Consider the following 22,919-nt stretch of genomic DNA (forward strand, 5'->3'; position numbering starts at 1 on the left):
CATTGTCATTTCAAGTTTGCTAATGTATCATGAGCTAAATGATAACATGAAATATCTCCTACAGTGCTACACTAACACACTGTCTACTTCACCATTATGTACATGATCATAATAATGCTATACATTCTGCTGCACAAGTGACAAGAACCCAACGATACAAGAAACGGACACTGTGTTTTCTCATATCAAAATATGGTGATTTATTAGAGACATTGAGTGTGACTTCATTGTTTAGTCTTGGAAACAGATGACCATACCCTAGACTGGGGTGGGAGAGAGATCGCTGTCAGTCACAGCACTTTATTCCACACTGGGCTTCTCAACATGTCAAGATGGCCACCAACCACAGCCCGATTCTCAGTCTGACACAGACAATATTGGCTCTCAGCAAAAAACATAAACGCCCGATTATTAAAAAATTAAAATGAAAAAATGCTGGCCTTCCTCTTTCAGCACAAATCCAAACAAAAGCTGAGCCTACGTTCTGAAAAAGTGCTCTAAAAATGAGCTTGACTGAAAGAAAGAGAAGGGACCAGAAAAAAAGGCATTCTCAAAGTGGTGGCTTGTTAGTTTGAAAAGACTGTCACGTTTGACCACGATAAGTACAAGTAGACATACTGCACACAATTAAAGCTAAATCCATCATACAGGCAAGTCAAATAATAAGTCCAATCTGACCAATTAGATCAGGCGGTGGCAACATCGGGACCTCAACCCAACTCAACCAATCACAGCTTAGAAGCTACAGCAGGACTTCCACTTGACCAATCAGAGCCTGGTTGATCAGTCAGCATGTAACCTGGGTTTCCACCAGAAGGATCACGCTGCCAAACAGAGGAGTACTGTTAGAAAAGCTCAGTAGATGACTAGTGATGACACTTTGCTACTAAAGCAACATTAAGACAACATAATACAAATGTTCACAGCATCCTTCTCCTGGTCAGTCAGCATGCTCTCTGTCTGTTCTGATTTCCATTTCAATGGTTGTCATTAGGGCTGAATACAGACAGGTCCTGTTTCACATCCCAGACCTGAGCCAGGGGTAACCACGACAAATCAGGTAGAGCATACAGAATGTAACATCCCATCTTTATCCCGTTAATCATTACCCATGGTCCACACAGTTACGTTGAGGCACTGATCTCCATGGCTTAAAGTGTAAAGAGCCATCAGTGAAATGACTACAGTCCACCTCAGCGCCACCTGACTTGACACACCAACCTGATACACAAATAATTGCCATTATAAAATAACATATGGCGCCAAAAGAAAAATCTATCTGACATGCATTAAATTGAGTCAGGGTCTTGGAACTGAGTATCAGCAAAGAAAATGTGATCGCTTTAGCCAGTATTGAGCGTCTAGAAGATGACGTTAAAGTGTACTGTATATAAACATATATACACAGTATATAAGTCTGTGTATTTTTCTAATTTACATATCTTTACATTCATTAAATGTACATCCAGAAGGGAGAATATATGCTTATAAACCACGCTTTTTGCATCTTTAAAAAAAAGTGAATTAAATGTCATTCAAACTTAGAGAAGTTCAACTTGGCAGTTTATTGATTTTTTTTAACCTTGATGTTATTAAAATGCGAGCACAGAACTACCTCATAGCGGCACCTTTTTTTTTACTCTGACTTTCAGAAGTCAATTTGTGAAAAATCTGCTCTTTAAACAGGAACCATTCTCCACAGAGGACAATTTAAACATCACATCATTTGAGAATGCCAGTGCAGCACTAACAATGTCACTCTCCTCATGTCTCCCATATAGTTTCTCAACTCAGGACACCATAGGACTAACATGTGCTTAGATAAATTCTAAAACACAACCTTTCTCTCACAATTTGATGTCAAACACACCCAAAACACTGGTCTGTATCTCCTCACACCTCTCCCTGTACAAACCCTCTTCCTCATGATTCAGACCCTATTCAGATAACAGCAGGGCCGCTGGCCACGAAGGAGGTCATGATTTCACTTCCTCTTTAGGCACCTCTTAAAACATGGCTGAACAAAATAAACTGGATTAAGTCCAGTCCTGTAAATTGATTCACCCAGCAAATGTTCTTTGTGGTCTCAAACAGGAGACAAATCCACAAACTGAGGATTGCCTCTGCCATTAAGTAGGTTGTGGTAGTTAAAAGGTCTCCTGTGTCCGCCCTATGGGGATTTCCTCCACGTTGTCAGGCCTGCTTTGAGCTATGAGAGTGTGTTTGCTGATGGCTGAAGGCATTTTTGCCGCACATTCCAGGGTCCATCTTCAAAGTCACTGCCAGGATGCTATTTTCTGAGATCAAGAACACATACCTGGAGGGCAAAGATAACATGATTAATAATACAGTGAGGGAAAAAAAGTATTTGATCCCCTGCTGATTTTGTACGTTTGCCCACTGACAAAGACATGATCAGTCTATAATTTTAATGGTAGGTTTATTTGAACAGTGAGAGACAGAATAACAACAACAAAATCCAGAAAAACGCATGTCAAACATTTTATAAATTGATCTGCATTTTAATGAGGGAAATAAGTATTTGACCCCTCTGCAAAACATGACTTAGTACTTGGTGGCAAAACCCTTGTTGGCAATCACAGAGGTCCGACGTTTCTTGTAGTTGGCCACCAGGTTTGCACACATCTCAGGAGGGATTTTGTTCCACTCCTCTTTGCAGGTTTCGAGGCTGACGTTTGGCAACTCGAACCTTCAGCTCCCTCCACAGATTTTCTATGGGATTAAGATCTGGAGACTGGCTAGGCCACTCCAGGACCTTAATGTGCTTCTTCTTGAGCCACTCCTTTGTTGCCTTGGCCGTGTGTTTTGGGTCATTGTCATGCTGGAATACCCATCTACGACCCATTTTCAATGCCCTGGCTGAGGGATAGGAGGTTCTCACCCAAGATTTGACGGTACATGGCCCTGTCCATCGTCCCTTTGATGCGGTGAAGTCTTCCTGTCCCCTTAGCAGAAAAACACCCCCAAAGCATAATGTTTCCACCTCCATGTTTGACGGTGGGGATGGTGTTCTTGGGGTCATAGGCAGCATTCCTCCTCCTCCAAACAAGGCGAGTTGAGTTGATGCCAAAGAGCTCGATTTTGGTCTCATCTGACCACAACACTTTCACCCAGTTCTCCTCTGAATCATTCAGATGTTCATTGGCAAACTTCAGACGGCCCTGTATATGTGCTTTCTTGAGCAGGGGGACCCTGCGGGCGCTGCAGGATTTCGGTCCTTCACGGCGTAGTGTGTTACCAATTGTTTTCTTGGTGACTATGGTCCCAGCTGCCTTGAGATCATTGACAAGATCCTCCCGTGTAGTTCTGGGCGGATTCCTCACCGTTCTCATGATCATTACAACTCCACGAGGTGAGATCTTGCATGGAGCCCCAGGCCGAGGGAGATTTACAGTTATTTTGCGTTTCTTCCATTTGCGAATAATCGCACCAACTGTTGTCACCTTCTCACCAAGCTGCTTGGCGATGGTCTTGTAGCCCATTCCAGCCTTGTGTAGGTCTACAATCTTGTCCCTGACATCCTTGGAGAGCTCTTTGGTCTTGGCCATGGTGGAGAGTTTGGAATCTGATTGATTGATTGCTTCTGTGGACAGGTGTCTTTTATACAGGTAACAAGCTGAGATTAGGAGCACTCCCTTTAAGAGTGTGCTCCTAATCTCAGCTCGTTACCTGTATAAAAGACACCTGGGAGCCAGAAATATTTCTGATTGAGAGGGGGTCAAATACTTATTTCCCTCATTAAAATGCAAATCAATTTATAACATTTCTGACATGCGTTTTTCTGGATAATTTTTTTGTTATTCTGTCTCTCACTGTTCAAATAAACCTACCATTAAAATGATAGACTGATCATTTCTTTGTCAGTGGGCAAACGTACAAAATCAGCAGGGGATCAAATACTTTTTTCCCCTCACTGTACATATTATGCTTCTGAATATTTTGGTTCCTCTCCATGCACTTCTGAAAGCATTGGTCCCGAAAACTAAAGCATTAGGGGCTTTGCTTTTTATGACTTTGGTTTAAAGGGATACTTTGGGATTTTGCCAATGAGGCCCTTTATCTACTTCCCCAGTCAGATTAACTTGTGGATACCATTTTTATGTCTCTGCGTGCAGTTTGAAGGAATTGCTAACTAGCACTAGCGCAATTGCTAACTACCGTTAGCGCAATGACTGGAAGTCTATGGGTATCTGCTAGCATACTAGTAGATGCTCATAGACTTCCAGTAATTGCACTAACGCTAGTTAGCATTGGCTCACGAAACTACCTCTACCTTCCTTCATACTGGACACAGAGACATATAAATGGTATCCGCAAGTTCATCTGACTGGAGAAGTAGATAAAGGGACTCATTGCCAAAATCTCAAAGTATCCCTTTAACATGCAAAAATGTGTGATAGACAATACTTGCATAAATGAAAGAAAACAGATCATTACAAATGATATACAGCTTGAAACACAAATGATAATCCTATTCAACTAAAATATGACAACTTACCGATCCATCTGAAGCACTAGCACCAACTTTGTCTCCTGTGCTGTTCCAGCACACCTCGAAAATCCCTCCGGTCCCCCTGTAGCTATGCACCAAGGCTCCAGTCTGCAACCACAACACAACCAACTCTGGTGAGGACTGCTAGATGGCCATAGTTGCTTGCTCGATCTTACAACATCACTGATCTCATTGTCTGGGTCATGCATTGGGGCCAGGGGTTTTCCATGACCAACTAACTAACTGTTGTAAACTGTTATGACCGCCTGGGTGACTCACCATGGTGTTCCAGATGTGGACACACTTGTCGAAGGAGCCGCTGGCCAGGTGCTTCCCGTCGGGGCTGAAGGCCACACTGTAGACGGGCTCCTGGTGTTTAGTCAGGGTGTGGATACACACACCTCGCTCCACGTCCCACAGACGCACCGTCGAGTCAAACGAGGCACTAAGGGGTACAGCATAGCACATGGTCAGTTCTCCATCTACTACATGCAAAGACGTACTGTAACTGAAATATATGAAAACTTTGTTTAAGTTTATGTTCATATCAACAAGCTATCATTGATCTTTCCATACTAATGGTAATTTACAGGGTTTGACAGGCGATTTAACACCTTTATGACAAAGTAGCAACAAGGTAGTTTTTCCAGCCTTAGGTTGACAACAACACTACATGGAAAGAAGGATATGAAATGTAAGAAACATGTCAATAAGTTTGCTTTGGTGCTCGACACAAACTCTCATTCAAAATGCTGATCCACAGAGCCAAAACAAGACGTGTGATTTTGTAGGATCAGTGACATGGTGATGGTGTGAACATCTGTCACCACAAAAGGAGAGACACGGTTGAAAGCAAGTGTTAATGAAAAGAGAAGAAGACGTTCATTAACACTTTCTCATCAAAATGGTATTATTAGGTAGTGTAAGTCAATCTGGCTAGGTTGCAAATCTCACTTTACAAAGACACAGCAAAATATGGAGATTAAAACTAAATTTAAAAAGAAGTTGGGAAAGAACTGAATAAATCACAGGATCAGACAGGTGCTGTATCTCATTTTTACATTTTAGTCATTTAGCAGACGCTCTTATCCAGAGTGACTTACAGTTAGTGAGTGCATACATTTTCATACTGGCCCCCCGTGGGAAACGAACCCACAACCCTGGCGTTGCAAGCGCCATGCTCTACCAACTGAGCTACAGGGGACATCTCGGTGTACAAAAGCCACATTTACCTCATAACTATCAAGTTCCTCACAAGTCATAGCACTAATGGCAGTTTTACATCCAGAGTGAAATATAGGCCCATCCCAGGGGATGCCAGTAGAGGTTGTAAATACCGGTGGTATTTGAACTGTAACATGCATGCATGTTTGGGTCATAGGCTTTATGTCCCTGGGCCACTGACAGTTACTAGACCCGGGAGGATGTCTGGGACACTTTTTGACAAGAGACCCCTTCACTGGCACACACACTGCCCATTTTCAACTAATAAATCACAACGTTGTCCCAGAACAAGCTTATGGGCTGTGTGTGTGTGTGTGTGTCCCACCTAGCCAGCATGATGTTGGAGTTGGAGTTGCTGGTGCCGGTGGGGCTCCACTTGATTGTGTAGATCTCTTTACTGTGGGCTTGGAGGTCATGGACACATGAATCCTGCTTCATACTCCAGATCTGGGGAAGAGCACAGCACACTTTAAACACACCGTGTAATCATTACATTCTTATATTGACATATAGATCATGGTCATAGGAAAGAGGTGGAATTCATTGTGTGTCCAGAATCTTGCCTGAAGTAGAAGCACTGGCCTTACCTTTAAAGTCATGTCATCAGAGCAGGAGGCTAGTAGCATCCCTGACGGGTCCCACTTAATAGCGTTGACTTCATTCTGAAACACACATTGGCAGATATCACGTAGACTTGTAGAGAACCAACAGAAGACATTCTGCTCTTCCTTCCACTAGTCACACCATAATCCTGTTTACTTTACAGAACTTCAGAAGTTGGGGCAAATACATTCAGTAGAGAATTCCTAAGTGTGACTATGTCCTCAGTAGTGTAAGATGTAGACGCTGTCTGTTTACCGTGTGGCCCTGGAAGGTCTTGAGCGGCCGGTCGCTGCCCAGTCGACACACGTGGATGCACATGTCTGTGCTGCAGGAGGCAAACGTTGTGTTGTTCTGCCAGTCCACGTCCAGGGCTGGAGCTGGGGGTAGGAGGCAACACACAGGGACAGGAGGGTTAGCAAAGGGTTAACTCACATCAGCCGGGAAGCTGAAGTCCTACATCTTTCTGTTCGGGACACAGGGGGCTTACCTGAGTGGAAGGGGAACTGCTGCTTAGCCTCTCCTGTGTGTGCATCCCAAATGATTGTCGTCTGGAAAATGACAATAGATACATAGCAAATACACAGTACAAACTCTTGACAATTAGGGAGCAATGTTCCCTCTAAGCTGAGCACGTAGCTCCGCCGGGACTGACTGCTGCGCAGAAGAAATATCAGCCCACGCAGAGAAGCACGAGATTGAACTTCACTACACTTTCTAGAGTTTTCCCTGTTAGTTAACACTATCAACGTTTCCCTTTACTGTGGGAATTGTGATCGAATCAACTCGATATTAGCCACTTTCAATGCAACATACCGAAAATAAAAACGAACCACGCAAGACTTAGTATGAAAAACGAACTATGCAAGTGCTTTTGTTGTAGGCAGAGCGCATCTGAGTAGGATTCTATTGCATTGATAGGCATGACTCAGGCCCATACTCTACACAGACCGGTGCGCCATAACCAATCAGAGCTGCAGTAGGCCTATATGCAAATAGACCATTGCCATATATGGATTTGTACCATTCGCTTTGAACTGGGCTGTTTTACAGCATAAGCGGTCGCGATTATTATGCGCTTGTTTTGAGATCAAAGCGAGAGCTGCATGTAACAACGTGTGCACATTTGTTCATATTCTTTGCTGGTTGGTGAGTTATTAGCCCAGTTATAGCTCATTTGTAGTCAGAAATGTGGGAGTGATTGCTTCCTACAAGAGCACAAAGTGTGACCATTTCTAGCCATCTTTGAAAAGCGAGTCAGGCAAAGAGCTTTTTTTCTGTCTTAAAGGGGCAGTGTTGTATTTTGAGACAGGCTTGAATAAGCTAAGTAGCCAGTAGCCAGAGGTTAGCATCATTTGTCTGATTCTCTGTAATATTGGTATGGGAATAATAATGCATCAAACAACACAACTAAATGTTCTGTCAACTCCTTGTCTGAAGGACAAGTGGGATAAACAGGTTAATGTCAAGCCCTGCATGTTTTTTTCAAAGGTCTCATGAATGTAGGCCTACATTGAACACCACACATTGGCTGCTACTGTAGGCTGAATGTTATGTGATGCATTTTCTCCATTGTTTTTTATGGTAGGCCACTCTGGTAATAATAATAATAATAATAATAATAATAATAATATGCCATTTAGCAGACGCTTTTATCCAAAGCGACTTACAGTCATGCGTGCATACATTTTTGTGTATGGGTGGTCCCGGGGATCGAACCCACTACCCTGGCATTACAAGCGCCGTGCTCTACCAGCTGAGCTACAGAGGACCACATTATGATCAAATAGCCACAGTAGCCTACTTGGCCACTGTTAAAACAGTAAATGAAAGAGGATACAGCCTCAGTGTTCACAGTAAACGCACGCCGGAAGTTGCACAGAATTTTCACAACGTTCAAGTTTGCGCTCATCAGACCTGAAATTTGCTCAGAGCCCAAAAAAAATTAGAGGGAACATTGTTGGGCGGTATACAAAAACATTCTGTCAGCATTCTTGAATGAATATTAATTGATTGCTACATGAGTGACATGATGCATTCAATCAAAAATACCTTATCTACACCAGCACTGAGGATACAGTTTCCTTTCTTGTTCCACTTCAGCGCAAATATGGGCCCTTTATGTTGGCCCAAGGTGCTCGCCAGATTACCTGTGAAAGACAAGAGTTTAATGTATCTGCATAGATAACAATATGAATCAGAATGGGCATTGGGCACTGTAATATAATTGAATTAAAATGCAACAAAACTCGGCGTACCATCTTTTGTCCATATCCTTGCAAATCCATCATAGGATCCTGTTGCTAAGAGTGTCCCATCGCTCTGTGGGGTAAAACAGAACTGTTAGTTAACTGTCCTCAGTGTAGACAGCTTCTAATGTTCTGTTCCAGACCATTTCAGTCAAGTGAGAATAGATACAGTAGACGTGGATGGAATGGACCACTGAGAACTCACATTCCAGTCTAGTGAGGTGACGTCTTTGTTGCTGGGGACGTCCTGGCCTCCCTCCCTGATGCAGTGTCTGAGCACCAGCTGGGTGGAGCTGCTGTTACTGTTCTCAATAAGGTTCCAGATCCGGGCTGTCGAGTCTCCCGACCTGGACACACACACACACGTAGAATATAGAAGAAAAAGTAAATACATAGTGTGTGAGGCGGTGTGTGTGTGTGTCGCTTTATCCTCCCAAGTCCCAGAGAAGCTAAACCCAGCACTGACCCAGCCCTGTTAAACCACCCTCACCCCGCTCATAACACTCACCTAGGGCTGGGCGATATATGAAATTCATTCGAATTAATTCAAATGTATGTTTTAGCGCGATGTTCTAAATGCCTGTATCGCTAGAATCAAGTATTATTATTTTTGTCGTTTTTTATGAGTGTATGTCTTTTTGGTCATGTCTCTTTTGCTCCTTCTGTGCTGTATGCACTGTGCATCTTCCCACTAGCACACAGACACCAAGCCCCTCCCCCTGCCACTCACAACAACAAAGAGACAAAAGATAACTTCTTCCTCTACGACAACACACAGTTTCAACTCGCTATTTGCATTTGAGCAGTGGTGGAAAAAGTAGCCAATTGTCATACTTGAGTAAAAGTAAAGATACCTTAATAGAAAATGAAAGTCACCCAGTAAAATACTACTTGAGTAAAAGTCAAAGTATTTGGTTTTAAATATACTTAAGTATCAAAAGTAAAAATCATTTCAAATTCCTTATATTAAGTAAACCAGACGGCACCATTTTCTTTTTATATATATTTTTTTTACGGATAGCCAGGTGCACACTCCAACACTCGGACATAATTGACAAACGAAACGTGTGTTTAGTGAGTCTGCTAGATCAGAGGCAGTAGGGATGACCAGGGATGTTCTCTTGATAAGTGCGTGAATTGGACAATTTTTCTGTCCTACTTAAGTACTTTACACCACTGCATTTGAGGTTTGGTCCGACAAATTGGTCATACGGACACAGAACCACATTGAGACATTATTTTACTGTAATAGAAAGAACTTAACCTTTGTAACGGTACTCTTTTTATATCTTAACTCACAAAATGTAGAACAGAGTGGACCCTACTCGACGGGAGTATCAATTAACATGATTTTGGAAAATAAATGCTCAGTTTGTCGCATTGCGGTACCACGTACTGTTAGCAGTATTTTAGCCTTAGACTGTTACATGCTAGCTGTCTAGTCTGTTTTAGAAATGTGCAATGAGCATAAAAAGATACATTTGTATAAGGAATTGGCAACTCGTTCTCATTCTGAGAAATAAGCATATTTTTTATCCAGGTAGGCCACTTAATTTCAACATCTAAACAAAGTGAACAGGCTATGTTCTTCAAACAGTTGGAGACAGACAGGAGGGTGTATTCATAACAGTTCAACTGTTCTACCTTGATAGCAAGCAAAAAGATCCAAGTATGCTAGACTTTAAATATAAAGATTAGCTGGCTATTCACTAGCAGTGGGCTTGAAAGATTGTTTATGAGACCTGTGCTAATTTTTATGGTTCTGGTTACATTTTCATAGACAAACTTGAAAGCCAGATCAGTGATTATTGCAAAAAAGCAGGTTAAACTATTTTGATAAAATAATTAAATAATGAGTGGGTCTTATGGTTGAAGGCTTATATTTAGTGTAGGTATAATTTTACAAGCCCTGAATTAATTAGATTATTCCAGACTGTGGCGGTCCTCATGAGAGCCAGTTTTCATCATAGTGCTTTATGGTTTTTGCGACTGCACTTGAAGAAACTTTAAAAGTTCTTGACATTTTCCGTATTGACTGACCTAAAGTAATGATGGACTGTCATTTCTCTTTGCTTATTTGAGCTGTTCTTGCCATAATAAGGACTTGGTCTTTACCAAATAGGGCTATCTTCTGTATACCACCCCTACCTTGTCACAACACAACTGATTGGCTGAAACGCATTAAGAAGGAAAGAAATTCCACAAATTCACTTTTAAGGCGGCACACCTGTTAATTCAAATGTCATTCCAGGTGACTACCTCATGAAGCTGGTTGAGACAATGCCAATAGTGTGCAAAGCTGTCATCAAGGCAAAGAGTGGCTATTTGAAGAATCTCAAATATAAAATATATTTTGATTTGTTTAACACTTTTTTGGTTACTACATGATTCCATATGTGTTATTTCATATTCTACAATGTAGAAAATAGTAAAAATAAAGAAAAACCATTGAATGAGTAGGTGCTCTAAAACTTTTGATCGGTAGTGTGTGAGTGTGTGTGTGTGTATATATATATATATATATATAAATAAATAAATAAATAAATAGGCCATAAGTTAGAAGAAAATCCCAGTGAGACTCACCCTGAGGCCAGAAGGTCGCTGACAGGGTTCCAGGCACAGATGAACACCTCTGACTCATGGCCTCTGAGGACCGTAGCCTTGCTGGCTGGGATCTCCACATCCAGATCCATCTCCATGGGCTCACTGTGGTTATCTGTAATCAGATCACACCCACACTCTGTTACAGACACATACACAACTCCCAGTACCTACTGTACTACTCAGGAGATCACATAGACTGAAAATATGGTTCCATTTCCTTCTAATCCAGAGCCATATTCAGCTTCAAAAACATAAACTATCAGGACTGTTTCCCTCTATTAAGTGCGTTTCTGACAAATATTTGAGGTGTTTAACCTCTCACCTTTCAAAATCATAACCATTCAAAATCAGAGAATTTCAATTAGGCTAGTTCTAAAACATTACAGTCAAAAAACAGTTTTAAATAACTGTTATCTAAGATGTTCATTTACCGCATCAAACATACTTGTTGACCCAATAGAAGCAGAGGGAGCAATCTGTGCAGGGTCAAAGCTCAACCAGCTAAGAGCTAATCCAGTAATCATCTTCATATCCTGCCAGCAGTATTGATTAAATGTGTTTTTCTTCCAGACTTATTTTTGCTGCAGCATCCCTGTCTGTTCAGATAAGTAATCATTATTTACACTAAGATAGTCTTTCCTGATGTTCTGCCACCCACCCACACATTAGACTTAAACTCCAGTGGGATCGGCTGACACAAACATCCGCTATCTGTTTCTCCCTAGTCTAATGCGTCACCTGACCCACACCTCTCTGGTTTCACTGGCTGAACTCTATAAGCATCTGAACAGTTAGGGAGGCACAATAAAGGTAAATGCAGGCAGGGTCAAATTCACAAACACTCAATGTCATGTCACTAATGACCTCACATTCAGTGAAAACCACACTGCTCTGAAGTAACCCCCCAACACACACACACACACACACACACACACTTAAAACTGTACTAAACACTGTGCTCGAATAAACCAATGTGATGTTGATGATGCTTGGGTTTGCCAGTTTATGTAGATTCAGCTGTCTCACATAGTAAGTATCAAGATAATGTAGGAAAAATTGATAGATATAATTTGCTAAATTACAGCACGAAAATGCCAGCTAGCAATAGCTAAATGGCTCAGTTAGAGAGGAGGTAATTCTTACAGATAATGTGTGTTCCGTTCTCCTCCCCATTCACGGTGGCCTCTCCGTTCTTTGGTGCGTTAAATTGGTTGCTAGCAGTGACGACTGCCATGGTGCAGGCCGCCTGTTGCTGGGCTAGCTTGTCGCGGAAGGCCTGCTGCCGCGTCTGTACCACGTCCGGCATCACCGCGTCGATGAGTGACAGAGACTCGATGGGCCGCCCATCAAACACTGTGCCATCCTGCCAACATAACACCAAACATGCCATGGTTACACCCTATTTCATTAACTGGATTTCATTTGTTTTCATTTACCAAGTACAATAGTGTATTGATTTTGGTATCGTTACTGATTTATGATTTTGATCAACTTACTTCACTGTATTAGTGAAGGCAGTCTTATATAACCTCATTGATTTATATGGAGAGTGTGTGTTTGTTCTGACAGTGGTAGTCCACGGTCATATTCTCTAGGCACCAAACGATAGAAAACTGATTGAAACAGGGAGGGACTATGTGGACTTTTACAATAAATAAATAAAAAACACTCGTTTTCGTGTTCTGTTGCAAAACGTTTTGCTACGGTATGCACTAATGAATGTGACCCAAGGCAGCAGCCTGGACTGGAGCCCCTGGGCTCACCTCATTGATGCTTATCTCTGCCTCCACATACTGGAGGCCTTTCTGCAGGATGGAAATGAGGGCAGCAGGGGGCACTAGTGTTCCATTGATGTTGGACTGGCTGATGTGGCTCTCGATTCCAAAGGTGAACGCTGAGTGGGAGAAACCTGGAAACGAACAGTCAGTACAATGACAACATCAGAGACCCTGCAACACAAACCTCTCACTCCTACACAAACATATCTACAGACATTCCTACACTTTTTAGGTCAATGTTATGCTATCAAAAAAATACAAGTGAACACAGACAGCAAAACGAGTCAATTATCCGTACCAAGTATACTTTGTCAGCGGGATACATTTTGTAATGCCAGAGCTATCATGCGTTTCTCCAATGACTGGCTTCAAAGAAAGCCCCAACAAAAGAGTAATAAAATAGAGCGGCTAGGAACTCAATAATTCATTCATCCTGTGAAAATTAGGTTAGCGTGAATGGCATGAGAGACAGACAGACAGTGTGTGCCAAGGAGGTTGGCAGTCATACATACCTGACTCCTGAAGATATCTGTAGACCAAGAAGTTCACTTCATCACTGGTTATACTCATCTTAGCCCACCTCGATGGAGGAGGTACTGTATCTTATCCCACCTCGATGGAGGAGGTACTGTATCTTATCCCACCTCGATGGAGGAGGTACAGTATCTTAGCCCACCTCGATGGAGGAGGTACAGTATCTTAGCCCACCTCGATGGAGGAGGTACTGTATCTTAGCCCACCTCGATGGAGGAGGTACTGTATCTTAGCCCACCTCGATGGAGGAGGTACTGTATCTTAGCCCACCTCGATGGAGGAGGTACTGTATGTAGTAAAGATGGGCCCACTCTAGGGAAGAGAGAGAGAGGAAGACATTGAGTTTTAGATTCATTACACAGCTAGCTACATCATTTCAGAAGACAACAAGCTTCCCAACAAGTGGGACAATGTAGATTACCGTAGTTTCGTAGGTCCCCAATCAACATATTCAAATGACTTGACAGCTACTGTGTCCTCACATACAGAGATAAAGCAAGACCATAAATCTGTCTCTGTCCATGGTTAGAAGCGCAAACACACACACACACACACACAGGAAAACCCAACTAACTCCCTCCATTAGTGTGGGCCCCGTTTGCCCATTGGCTGCACTGTTCGACCCACTGAGAATGTCAATGACTGGGTCACTTAGCCAGCGAATCCATCTCCACTGCACAGGCCAAGTATTCCCTCATCTCTGTACTGTGACACGACTGCGGCGTCCAATTCCATTAGTGACCTGGCCACTGATCTAGATGGATAGAAGCCTAATAACGCATCACAGGCCATTGAATGCCTACTGTCACTATCTAGTACTGCAGAGGAGAGCTCAGCACACTGCGTAGGGATAATTACTGGTAAAGTTGTGGGACTTTCAGATCATTATCGCTTTCTCCGAAAACACTGTTTATTGGTGCCTACATGAACATTTCAATTTGGTATTCTTTCAAAACTACTGGGAGCTGAAGAGAAACATAAAAACAGAGACATTTAGAATCACAGCAATTTAGTTATTGTTCCCCCTGATGAGCTAGCCTTCAGGCTAATGAGCACTTTGCTACAATGGAATGATTAATCATTAACAATATATGAATTAATTGGCAGTACACAGTATATTATGCATAATAGGGTAGGAAATACGAAAGTGAGAGACTGGAACTTTACTTTTATAATTGAGAGAGAAAATCCTGAAACTGAAGGTACAACCAGTTAAAAATTATTTTGTATCAAAGCCCATGTGTCTGTTTAAGAGTAAAGCTGAATCTCAAACTGAAGGCAAAGCAGACAACACATATTAGATATACCACACATAATGTAGTCAATACCATGTAGACAACCATAAATGGGAAGCATTTTACAATGTATGTTGGCAGCGCCAATCATATTCAACATTTGAAGCCAACCATTGGAAAACTTCTCTACCTCTTCAAAAACTGCCAGTTATCCATCATAAACCTTTAACACCCCCACTAAAACGGTTAAGACTTCCTCAGAGATTAACAATACACTAACTTGATCCTAAACCTAACCTTTAGAATGCTGAATCATGGCCATTGTTATATTTTGTACTTTCAGTCTAGCCTGAGGGGTAGAACTGGACAAGAGGGACAAGCTTCTTTCCAGACCAGATACAGAGTAGAGAGACAGTCAGTAAGAAATGCAGTCCTCTCTAACCTCCATACCACACCACTCACAGAGCTCAACTCACTCTGAAGAGTCCCCCTTTGGTAGCATAGCAACAAGCAGGAACCGGCGGCAAAATACACAGAGAATAGTGTTGTCCCAATTACCAGTGGGCCCTGTGCCAGCTGGGTCGAACATGTTACCCAACATGAATAACACACATCTTCACCTTTGGATACTCTTTCACATGGACTCTCTGGCTTTATTGCACCGCACAGCAGACTTGCAGCGCTCAAATGAAATAACCCCCAATATTGGCTAAGTGTGAATGTTCACATTAATTTTCCTCCAACAAAAAGAGATGGTGCTATGATTTGGAACTGGTGTGAGAATCAATGGTAGAGAAATTAAAATTACATTCTGTAGGACAGTCCTGCAGTCACCATGTCAATTGCACGCTCTCTCAAAAGTTGAGACATCTGCACATTTTAGAGTGGCCTTTTGTCCCCAGCACAAGGTGCACCTGTGTAATGATCATGCTGTTTAATCAGCTGCTTGATATGCCACACCTGTCAGGTGGATGGATTATCTTGGCAAAGGAGAAATGCTCACTAACAGGGATTTTTTGTGCACAACATTTGAGAGAAATAAGCTTTTTGTGCGTATGTGCAAATGTTATCCGTTGGGTATCATAATTCCATGTAAACTGACTTGAGTATCAGCTATGATACAGTATCATTGGAAGAATATATCTGCCGCCCTAATGTAATCTTTCGGTACACATAATCTACATAGGCAATCTACTCTGAAGATTAAAAGATTTCTGCAGAAAAAATGGGGTGTCAGCTATGATTACACCTTGAGTTTGAGAAAATCTATTTTGGTTATTGAACTACAGTAAGTGAAGTGGATGAACACCCAGTAAGAGGGATGGTAACAGAATGACATCATGGGTCCCTGATATGTACTACACAGAAATGCAGAATTATGAATTTCATTCTCTTCATGGTGATGTATCCTTAATAGGTACACAAAGGTAAAACATTTTAATATCCTCCTTTGCATGTTTGGGTATTATTCTACACTCTGGCCATTATTCGAATGAGCTCCGCCCCCAAACAAGACCAATTTGGTTGGTCCGGTCCGCACCAATCACATATGTCTATGTTTCACAAGTTTGGACATCACAGCACAGTAGAGTTCAGCACAGCAAAGTACAGCACATCATGTACAATAGAGTAGAGTTCAGTCCAGTAGAGTATAGTTCAGTACAATAGTAAATTATACTGTACTCTAGTGTGCTGTACTGTACTAAACTCTACTGTACAGTACAGTACTATATTGTACTGACCTATAATACTTTTCTTTACTGTACTTCACTGCATTGTGCTGTCCAAACTTGTGAAACAGACATCTATGATTGGTGCAGATTGGACTGACCATATTTCAACTACTTTTCAATGTCCATAGACGTCGGGTGTTGGTCGGTGCTCAGTGGGTGAGAGGGCTGGTTACAGTAAATGGAAAGAGAGGGGGCTCATGGGTAGGTGTCAGTAAGAGCTGGGAGAAGAAATAGAAAGAAAACTGTTATGAGCTTAACATAACAGTATGCTAGTGGAAGGGAGGAGAGAAGCAGCTGATCCAACTGTGGTTTGCCACTGTAGCCAGTTCAGTTACAGTCATTCTGTTACAGATTTTTGGTGTAATTCTGTTACCGATTTGGTAACAGAATTACATGTTTTAATCACTGAATAAATTATAAACCAAATTGTTATCAGTAAAAACACTATCTAATTGGTAGGTCTACTTTTACTTGTCGTGTCTTTCTAATACTTTTTAAGACTTTTTCCTGACAGATGTCTTCTAAGACCCCTTTTACCATGTTTGACCAGAAATCAAAGACTTTGCTTATTCCTAATTTGTAGGATGGAACATGGTTGAAAAATGTATATATGCCTTTAATTTTACACCAAATTTTATGTGCTCCTATGAACTTCACGTTAGTGCTCATAGGGCTTTTTACATGGAAATGCCCATATGCTTCAGGGCTCTAATACCACATGTAGGATAAGGATTACATTTATCCTTTGACATCATAGAACCCTACATCCCACCAGTCAAGATTGCTTTCCAATGCTCTCCTAAGAGATTGCATGAGACAGTTTATTCCCGAGGATGAATGGACATTAAAAGAGAAGTTTACTTTTTACATGGCACGTCATAGAGGTGAACAGACACTTGTTTTTGAGAAACTTACCCCAACCAGCGATTGACTTCCTCATCATTGTTCTGCAGTATGGGGGCTAAAATAGCAAATGAACAAAAGCAACAAAAACAAACGTGCTTTGGAAACGAACACGCTCTAAGTATAGTGATGTAGGCCTTTAGATGTTGTACACATTAAATTGTGTCATTCTGAACTTTATCCGCAATGTTATATTCCATTTTGTGTGACTTGAGCCATTTCCCCTACGCAGCTGTGCAGGACGGGTGTGTCCGTATAATATACGGACACCCCCAGCCTGCACAGCTCTGTATAGGAAACAGCTAGTGTCGCACAAATATGACGTTGCGGATAAAGTTCGGAATGACACAATTTCATGTGTTGGGGTATAACATGTCATTTACATCCAAAATACAGATTTGGTTGTAAAAAAAAGTGAACTTCTCCTTTAACTGTAGACTAGACACACACATCAACAGCCAGTGAGTTAGACCCCAACGTGAGGTTGACAGTGTCCAGTTCAAGACAGACACATCCCTCATATCATCATGGTTAATCAGACTATATCATCATGGTTAATCAGACTATATCATCATGGTTAATCAGACTATATCATCATGGTAACCCCTTGCATCATTCACTACACATTACTAATAAATGGATATACATCTTAAACAACAGCAGAGGAAAACATATTTCCTTTAGGATTTCTTTATAAAAATCATTATTTTTCTAATACAACAAATCTATTGAGTGCAGATGTAAAATGTTGGTATTACAGCATAAACAGCCAGTAAGCAACATAACTGGTTGTAATAAGTGTACATCGGGTATGTACAAAATTCATAATGTAGTAACATTCATCAGATCCATTTCAAATTCATTATTTGTCTTGTTCCAAATTGTTGTCCTAGCTTGATGTGCGCATTCACAGCGTTCCCAAGCAGTTGCATATAGCCTCCATAGCATATCCCAGGAGTTGACTGACACACTGCAGTAGAAGACAAATGGACATCCCACTGGGCAGTGATGAGCTTCCCAGCGGTGGTCAGCCCTGTGACTCATTAGGGAAATCATTAGCATGTTTACTGCACAGTTAAGGTGATTACTTTACTGTCAAAGTACACCAGCAGCAACCATCTAGCCATTCACTCAGGCTACGGTGTTTAGGTTGTAACTGAGTGTTATGCCTGAAGCTGTGGTCAAAGTACAACACAATTTAAATTTAACTGGACGTCCAATTAATTGGTAGTTGCTATGAACCAAATGCTATAGTAACTGCCTGAGTCATTAGAAACTAATTGGAAAATAACAATCCTTGGATAGCTTTTCAGAATTCACTGATAAATTGGTCCATCAGAGCAATCTTGAGGGAATCCTATTTGAGTCAGAAAAGGATATTCATATGATAGGTAAGACATACAAAACCTTGCAGAGAGCCTATCCAACTGACAATCTCTTAGAAAAAAAATATAAACTATTGGAACAAAGACTTACAAATAACTGATATTGGCACAAGATGAGAGGGAATGTTGGAACATAACTAATGAGATTACGGTTAACTAAAATGTACGCTTAATCCAGTTTAACTAATGTATAGAATGTATTATACAATAACTGAGTCATGTCTTATGTGTAAAACTAACAATGACTCAATAATCCATCCCATCTGGGAATTCTATAAAGTCCAAAAGTTATGGGCAGAGTTAGAAAGTTGGCTGTCAGAAGTATTACAATGTAAATGTACTTTTATTCCGTCTGTCTGCATATTTCAAGACATGGCATATGAGGGTGCAGTGAGATACCCGATGGGTTGGACGATACTTTTCATGTCAATCATCTTGAAAAAAACATATACTTAACTGGAAATCAACCAATCCTCCATCGTTAACACAATGGAAAGGTCAAATGCTTTATTATCTAAATGTTGAAAGTGCGTGTGTGACAGAGAGAAACAAAATGGTGCAGTTTGACACCATGTGGCGGAGAGACCGATGCGGGCGGTGGAGATAGGGGTGTGAGCAGGTGATTCTGGGCAGGTGTGATGTTGTTGATGTTTGTGTGAGTCTATATGCTGTCGTTTGTATTTTTGCATTGTTTGAAGAAAAAAATAATCAGAAAGTCATTGGAATAAGCACCACATCAGGTTGAATGTCCACGTAAATACAAACACATTGCAGCAGGTAAAATGGCTTAACCAAAAGGATCTCAGGACTCAAACCAAAATGTAGTTGCTGTCATACAAGCATTTCATGAGTGTTCCAGCCCATTCAAAACTGTATTTAATCTGGTGTTTCCACAAACACGTCCAGTCGTTCCAGCACGTTGATCTAAGGTCAGATTTTCCTTACCCCCTCCAACTGTGAGGTTTCAAATTTGGGGAAGGGTCAACTGATGGTAGATAAGCACTCTGGAGCACTGCAAACAGAACTGGCAGCCACTTAAATTCATACTGTAAAAATATGAACTGCTTTAACTATACTCCTAGATCTAACAAACAGACAACCCACAAGCAGGGAAGCTGCGATAAGTCTTCATGATAAGGTCACCATGGGTGGATGTAATACAGAAAAACCTGAGTCGCAAATGCAGATTTTTGCTGTCTACCCTTAAAATAGATGCGGATGGTTTGTGGTGTGAAACTCAAATACAGAGCAATATGCTCTCTCAGATTAGAGAAGTCTATTATTAACATCTACTGATTGGATATAGAGAATAAATACAAAACAACCACATCCAAACATTGCAGAAAAAACACAAAAAACCCTAGCAAATTACAAATGGATCCTTTCTTATTTACATACATTTCTTATCAACCACAACAACGTGTTCAATATGAAGAGAAATTAAGTGTAAAAGTAAAAAATAAGTCATGACATAAGCTAGAAGACAACATGCCATCAAAGTATTCAGAGATAAAACACAGACAGTAAAGCTAAGAAAAATGCCTGGCTGTAGAGTTTGTGTTTAGGTTTTGAAAGTGTTTGATGTAGAAAAAAAAAGAGGTTTACAAAAAAGAGAGGAAGGCACATTCTACCCCAACATGCCGAGGACCCCATTTTCTCCTGTGCAGTCACCTCCTGACAGATGTGCAAACAAGACCTGGAAACAGCAGCCATTTTCTCTTGAACAGCTCTGCTGAGTAAAACCCGCCTTTGGTTGGGCTGCAGTCTCGCCTGACCATTGGTGGAAGGGAGAGAGAGGGAGGGAGGAGGGGGATGGAGGATAACTAATGATGCCACAATCAGGTAGTCACAACAAGTACTTGTGCATTATTGTCTGCCTTTCTCAATGACTCACTGAACGACAGGCGGTGTGGGCTAGGAGGGAAACTGTGGGGACTGGGGGATGGTAGCACTACTGTCTCTAGGGGAAACCACTTCTCCCACACCTGCTTCAGCCTGCCTACCTGGATAGAGGTGACTTACTGACAACAGTCATTGCAGCATTTATGCCAAAGATTGAGTTTGGTCAACATTTTTATTATGATTATAAAAACTGAGTATATCAAACATTAGGAACACCTTCCTAATATTGAGTTGCACCCCCTTCTGCCTTCAGAACAGCCTCAATTCGTCGGGCCATGGACTCTACAAGGTGTTGAAAGCGTTCCATGGGGATGCTGGCCCCCGTTGACTCCAATGCTTCCCACAGTTGTGTCAAGTTGGCTGTATGTCCTTTGGGTGGTGGACCATTCTTGATACACACGGGAAACTGTTCAGCATGAAAAACCCAGCAGCGTTGCAGTTCTTGACACACTCAAACCGGTGCGCCTGGCACCTACCATACACCGTTTAAAAGGCACTTAAATATTTTGTCCTGCCCATTCACCCTCTGAATGGCACACATACACAATCCATGTCTCAATTGTCTCAAAGCTTAAAAATCCTTCTTTAAACACCAATGGTATTCACTAAATTGATGGTTTATTATTAGGATAATGTTTGACAGCTTTGTCATTCAATTTTTTAAATCTTATTCAATTATTTCATATATTTTACATGTGATAAGGCCAGAGAGAGGGCCAGAGATTAGACACGTGATAATCTGAAGTACCCAAACGAGCCACAAAATTCTAGTAGTTTACTCATCAACTTCGCAAGTTTTCAGTAAAATACCCTCGCTTTGCAACCCTATCCCTGAGTTATCTATAGCCTTTATTCTGTAGCTCCCTGGAGAACACATGGGATAGAGACAGATACTTAGGCTAATTGAAGGGATTCATCATGACTTATCATTATGAGCATGACCTATGATCCGCTACACAAAAAATCAACTGCTTTGCATAGTATAGGTCTACCGGTGACAATATTTTTAGACTCTTGGCATTTACCAGAGCAACCGAGGGAGAACGAGAATCGTAGAATGGTTCTGACAGCAGAACCGCCAGGGAAATTACAGCGCTGTGGAATAGACCTTGTAATTTTAATCTCTAGGGCTAGGAATTGCCAGGGATCTCCTGATACTTAGATGCTGATATGATATACATTTACATTTACATTTTAGTCATTTAGCAGACGCTCTTATCCAGAGCGACTTACAGGTAGTGAGTATTTTTTTCATACCCCCGTGGGAATCGAACCCACAACCCTGGCGTTGCAAACGCCATGCTCTACCAACTGAGCTACATCCCTGCCAGCCATTCCCTCCCCTACCCTGGACGACGCTGGGCCAATTGTGCGCCGTCCCATGGGTCTCCCGGTCGCGGCCGGCTACGACAGAGCCTGGATATGTATTTCAATTCTCACGATTCTATATGTATTGCGATTCGACACTGGGATTTTATTGCAATTCAATATTTTTTGGGGGGGAGATTCCATACTTGGAGTCATATAATCTATATAATAGCGTCAAAAATAATATTGTGATACTCTAGTGTATACATTTTACCCCCATCACTATTATCCTTTATACAGGCTGTGTGGATCTAAACACCCAGTCTCTGCAGAGGGGACTGTGGCGTCTGGTTGAACAGAAACGATATTCCTCAGTAATGATCACTGCAATATTCATTAGCAAACTCATTCAGCCTCCTCTCTCTTAGTTAATTCACTATATTAGAGAACAAAGCAATCCAGGCGACTTTGAAGACTGTTTGTGTTTTGTTGTTTTAACTCAAGACAAAAGGATAGACCTATGCCAATATTTTTTAATAGGCCTTACAAGTTCGAGTTATGATGGCTATAATGACAGCAAGCCTGAACCGTACCATTCAGTCTATATCACAAGCTTTAAATATTTCATAGCCTGTAAATCCTGCATGCAAATATGACAACAGGGCAGACATTCCTGACTGCAGTGTTTATGATTAGATTAGCCAATAGCCATGCACTCTGTCATGTCCCCGAAGGAGATAGCTGTCTGAAAGAACCAGTGATGGCCTATTGGTTTACACATCTCCATGATTCTAATGACATTACGTGATTGGCGTTAGAAACCTCTGTCCCTGAGTAGACTAGACTATTGATTGTATGGAGCCAGTAGCTTGCTTTAATAACTCTCTATATACAAATACAGAATACAACAAGACCGACTGCATTTCCTATTCTCTAAATCAATGTAATTTA

The 22,919-nt window shown here is 41.4% G+C and overlaps 1 protein-coding gene across 1 annotated transcript in view; it reads right to left on the minus strand.

Moving 5' to 3' along the window:
- Positions 1-185: 185 nt before the first annotated feature.
- Positions 186-22,919, minus strand: part of LOC311129017 (F-box-like/WD repeat-containing protein TBL1X) — a 28,308-nt gene continuing 5,574 nt past the window's right edge. The window contains exons 2-15 of the mRNA XM_084161265.1: positions 13,481-13,814; positions 12,954-13,099; positions 12,334-12,553; positions 11,170-11,302; positions 8,792-8,933; positions 8,596-8,659; positions 8,390-8,487; positions 6,828-6,888; positions 6,596-6,717; positions 6,325-6,399; positions 6,063-6,184; positions 4,793-4,958; positions 4,520-4,621; positions 186-2,317 (exon numbers count right to left, since the gene is read on the minus strand). Of these exons, the coding sequence (XP_084017391.1) occupies positions 2,291-2,317; positions 4,520-4,621; positions 4,793-4,958; positions 6,063-6,184; positions 6,325-6,399; positions 6,596-6,717; positions 6,828-6,888; positions 8,390-8,487; positions 8,596-8,659; positions 8,792-8,933; positions 11,170-11,302; positions 12,334-12,553; positions 12,954-13,099; positions 13,481-13,538 (1,536 nt within the window). The 5' untranslated portion in view covers positions 13,539-13,814 and the 3' untranslated portion in view covers positions 186-2,290. The remainder of the gene's footprint in view (positions 2,318-4,519; positions 4,622-4,792; positions 4,959-6,062; positions 6,185-6,324; positions 6,400-6,595; positions 6,718-6,827; positions 6,889-8,389; positions 8,488-8,595; positions 8,660-8,791; positions 8,934-11,169; positions 11,303-12,333; positions 12,554-12,953; positions 13,100-13,480; positions 13,815-22,919) is intronic.

Source organism: Coregonus lavaretus, assembly GCF_964263955.1.
Source record: "Coregonus lavaretus genome assembly, chromosome: 5".
Lineage (NCBI taxonomy): Eukaryota > Metazoa > Chordata > Actinopteri > Salmoniformes > Salmonidae > Coregonus > Coregonus lavaretus.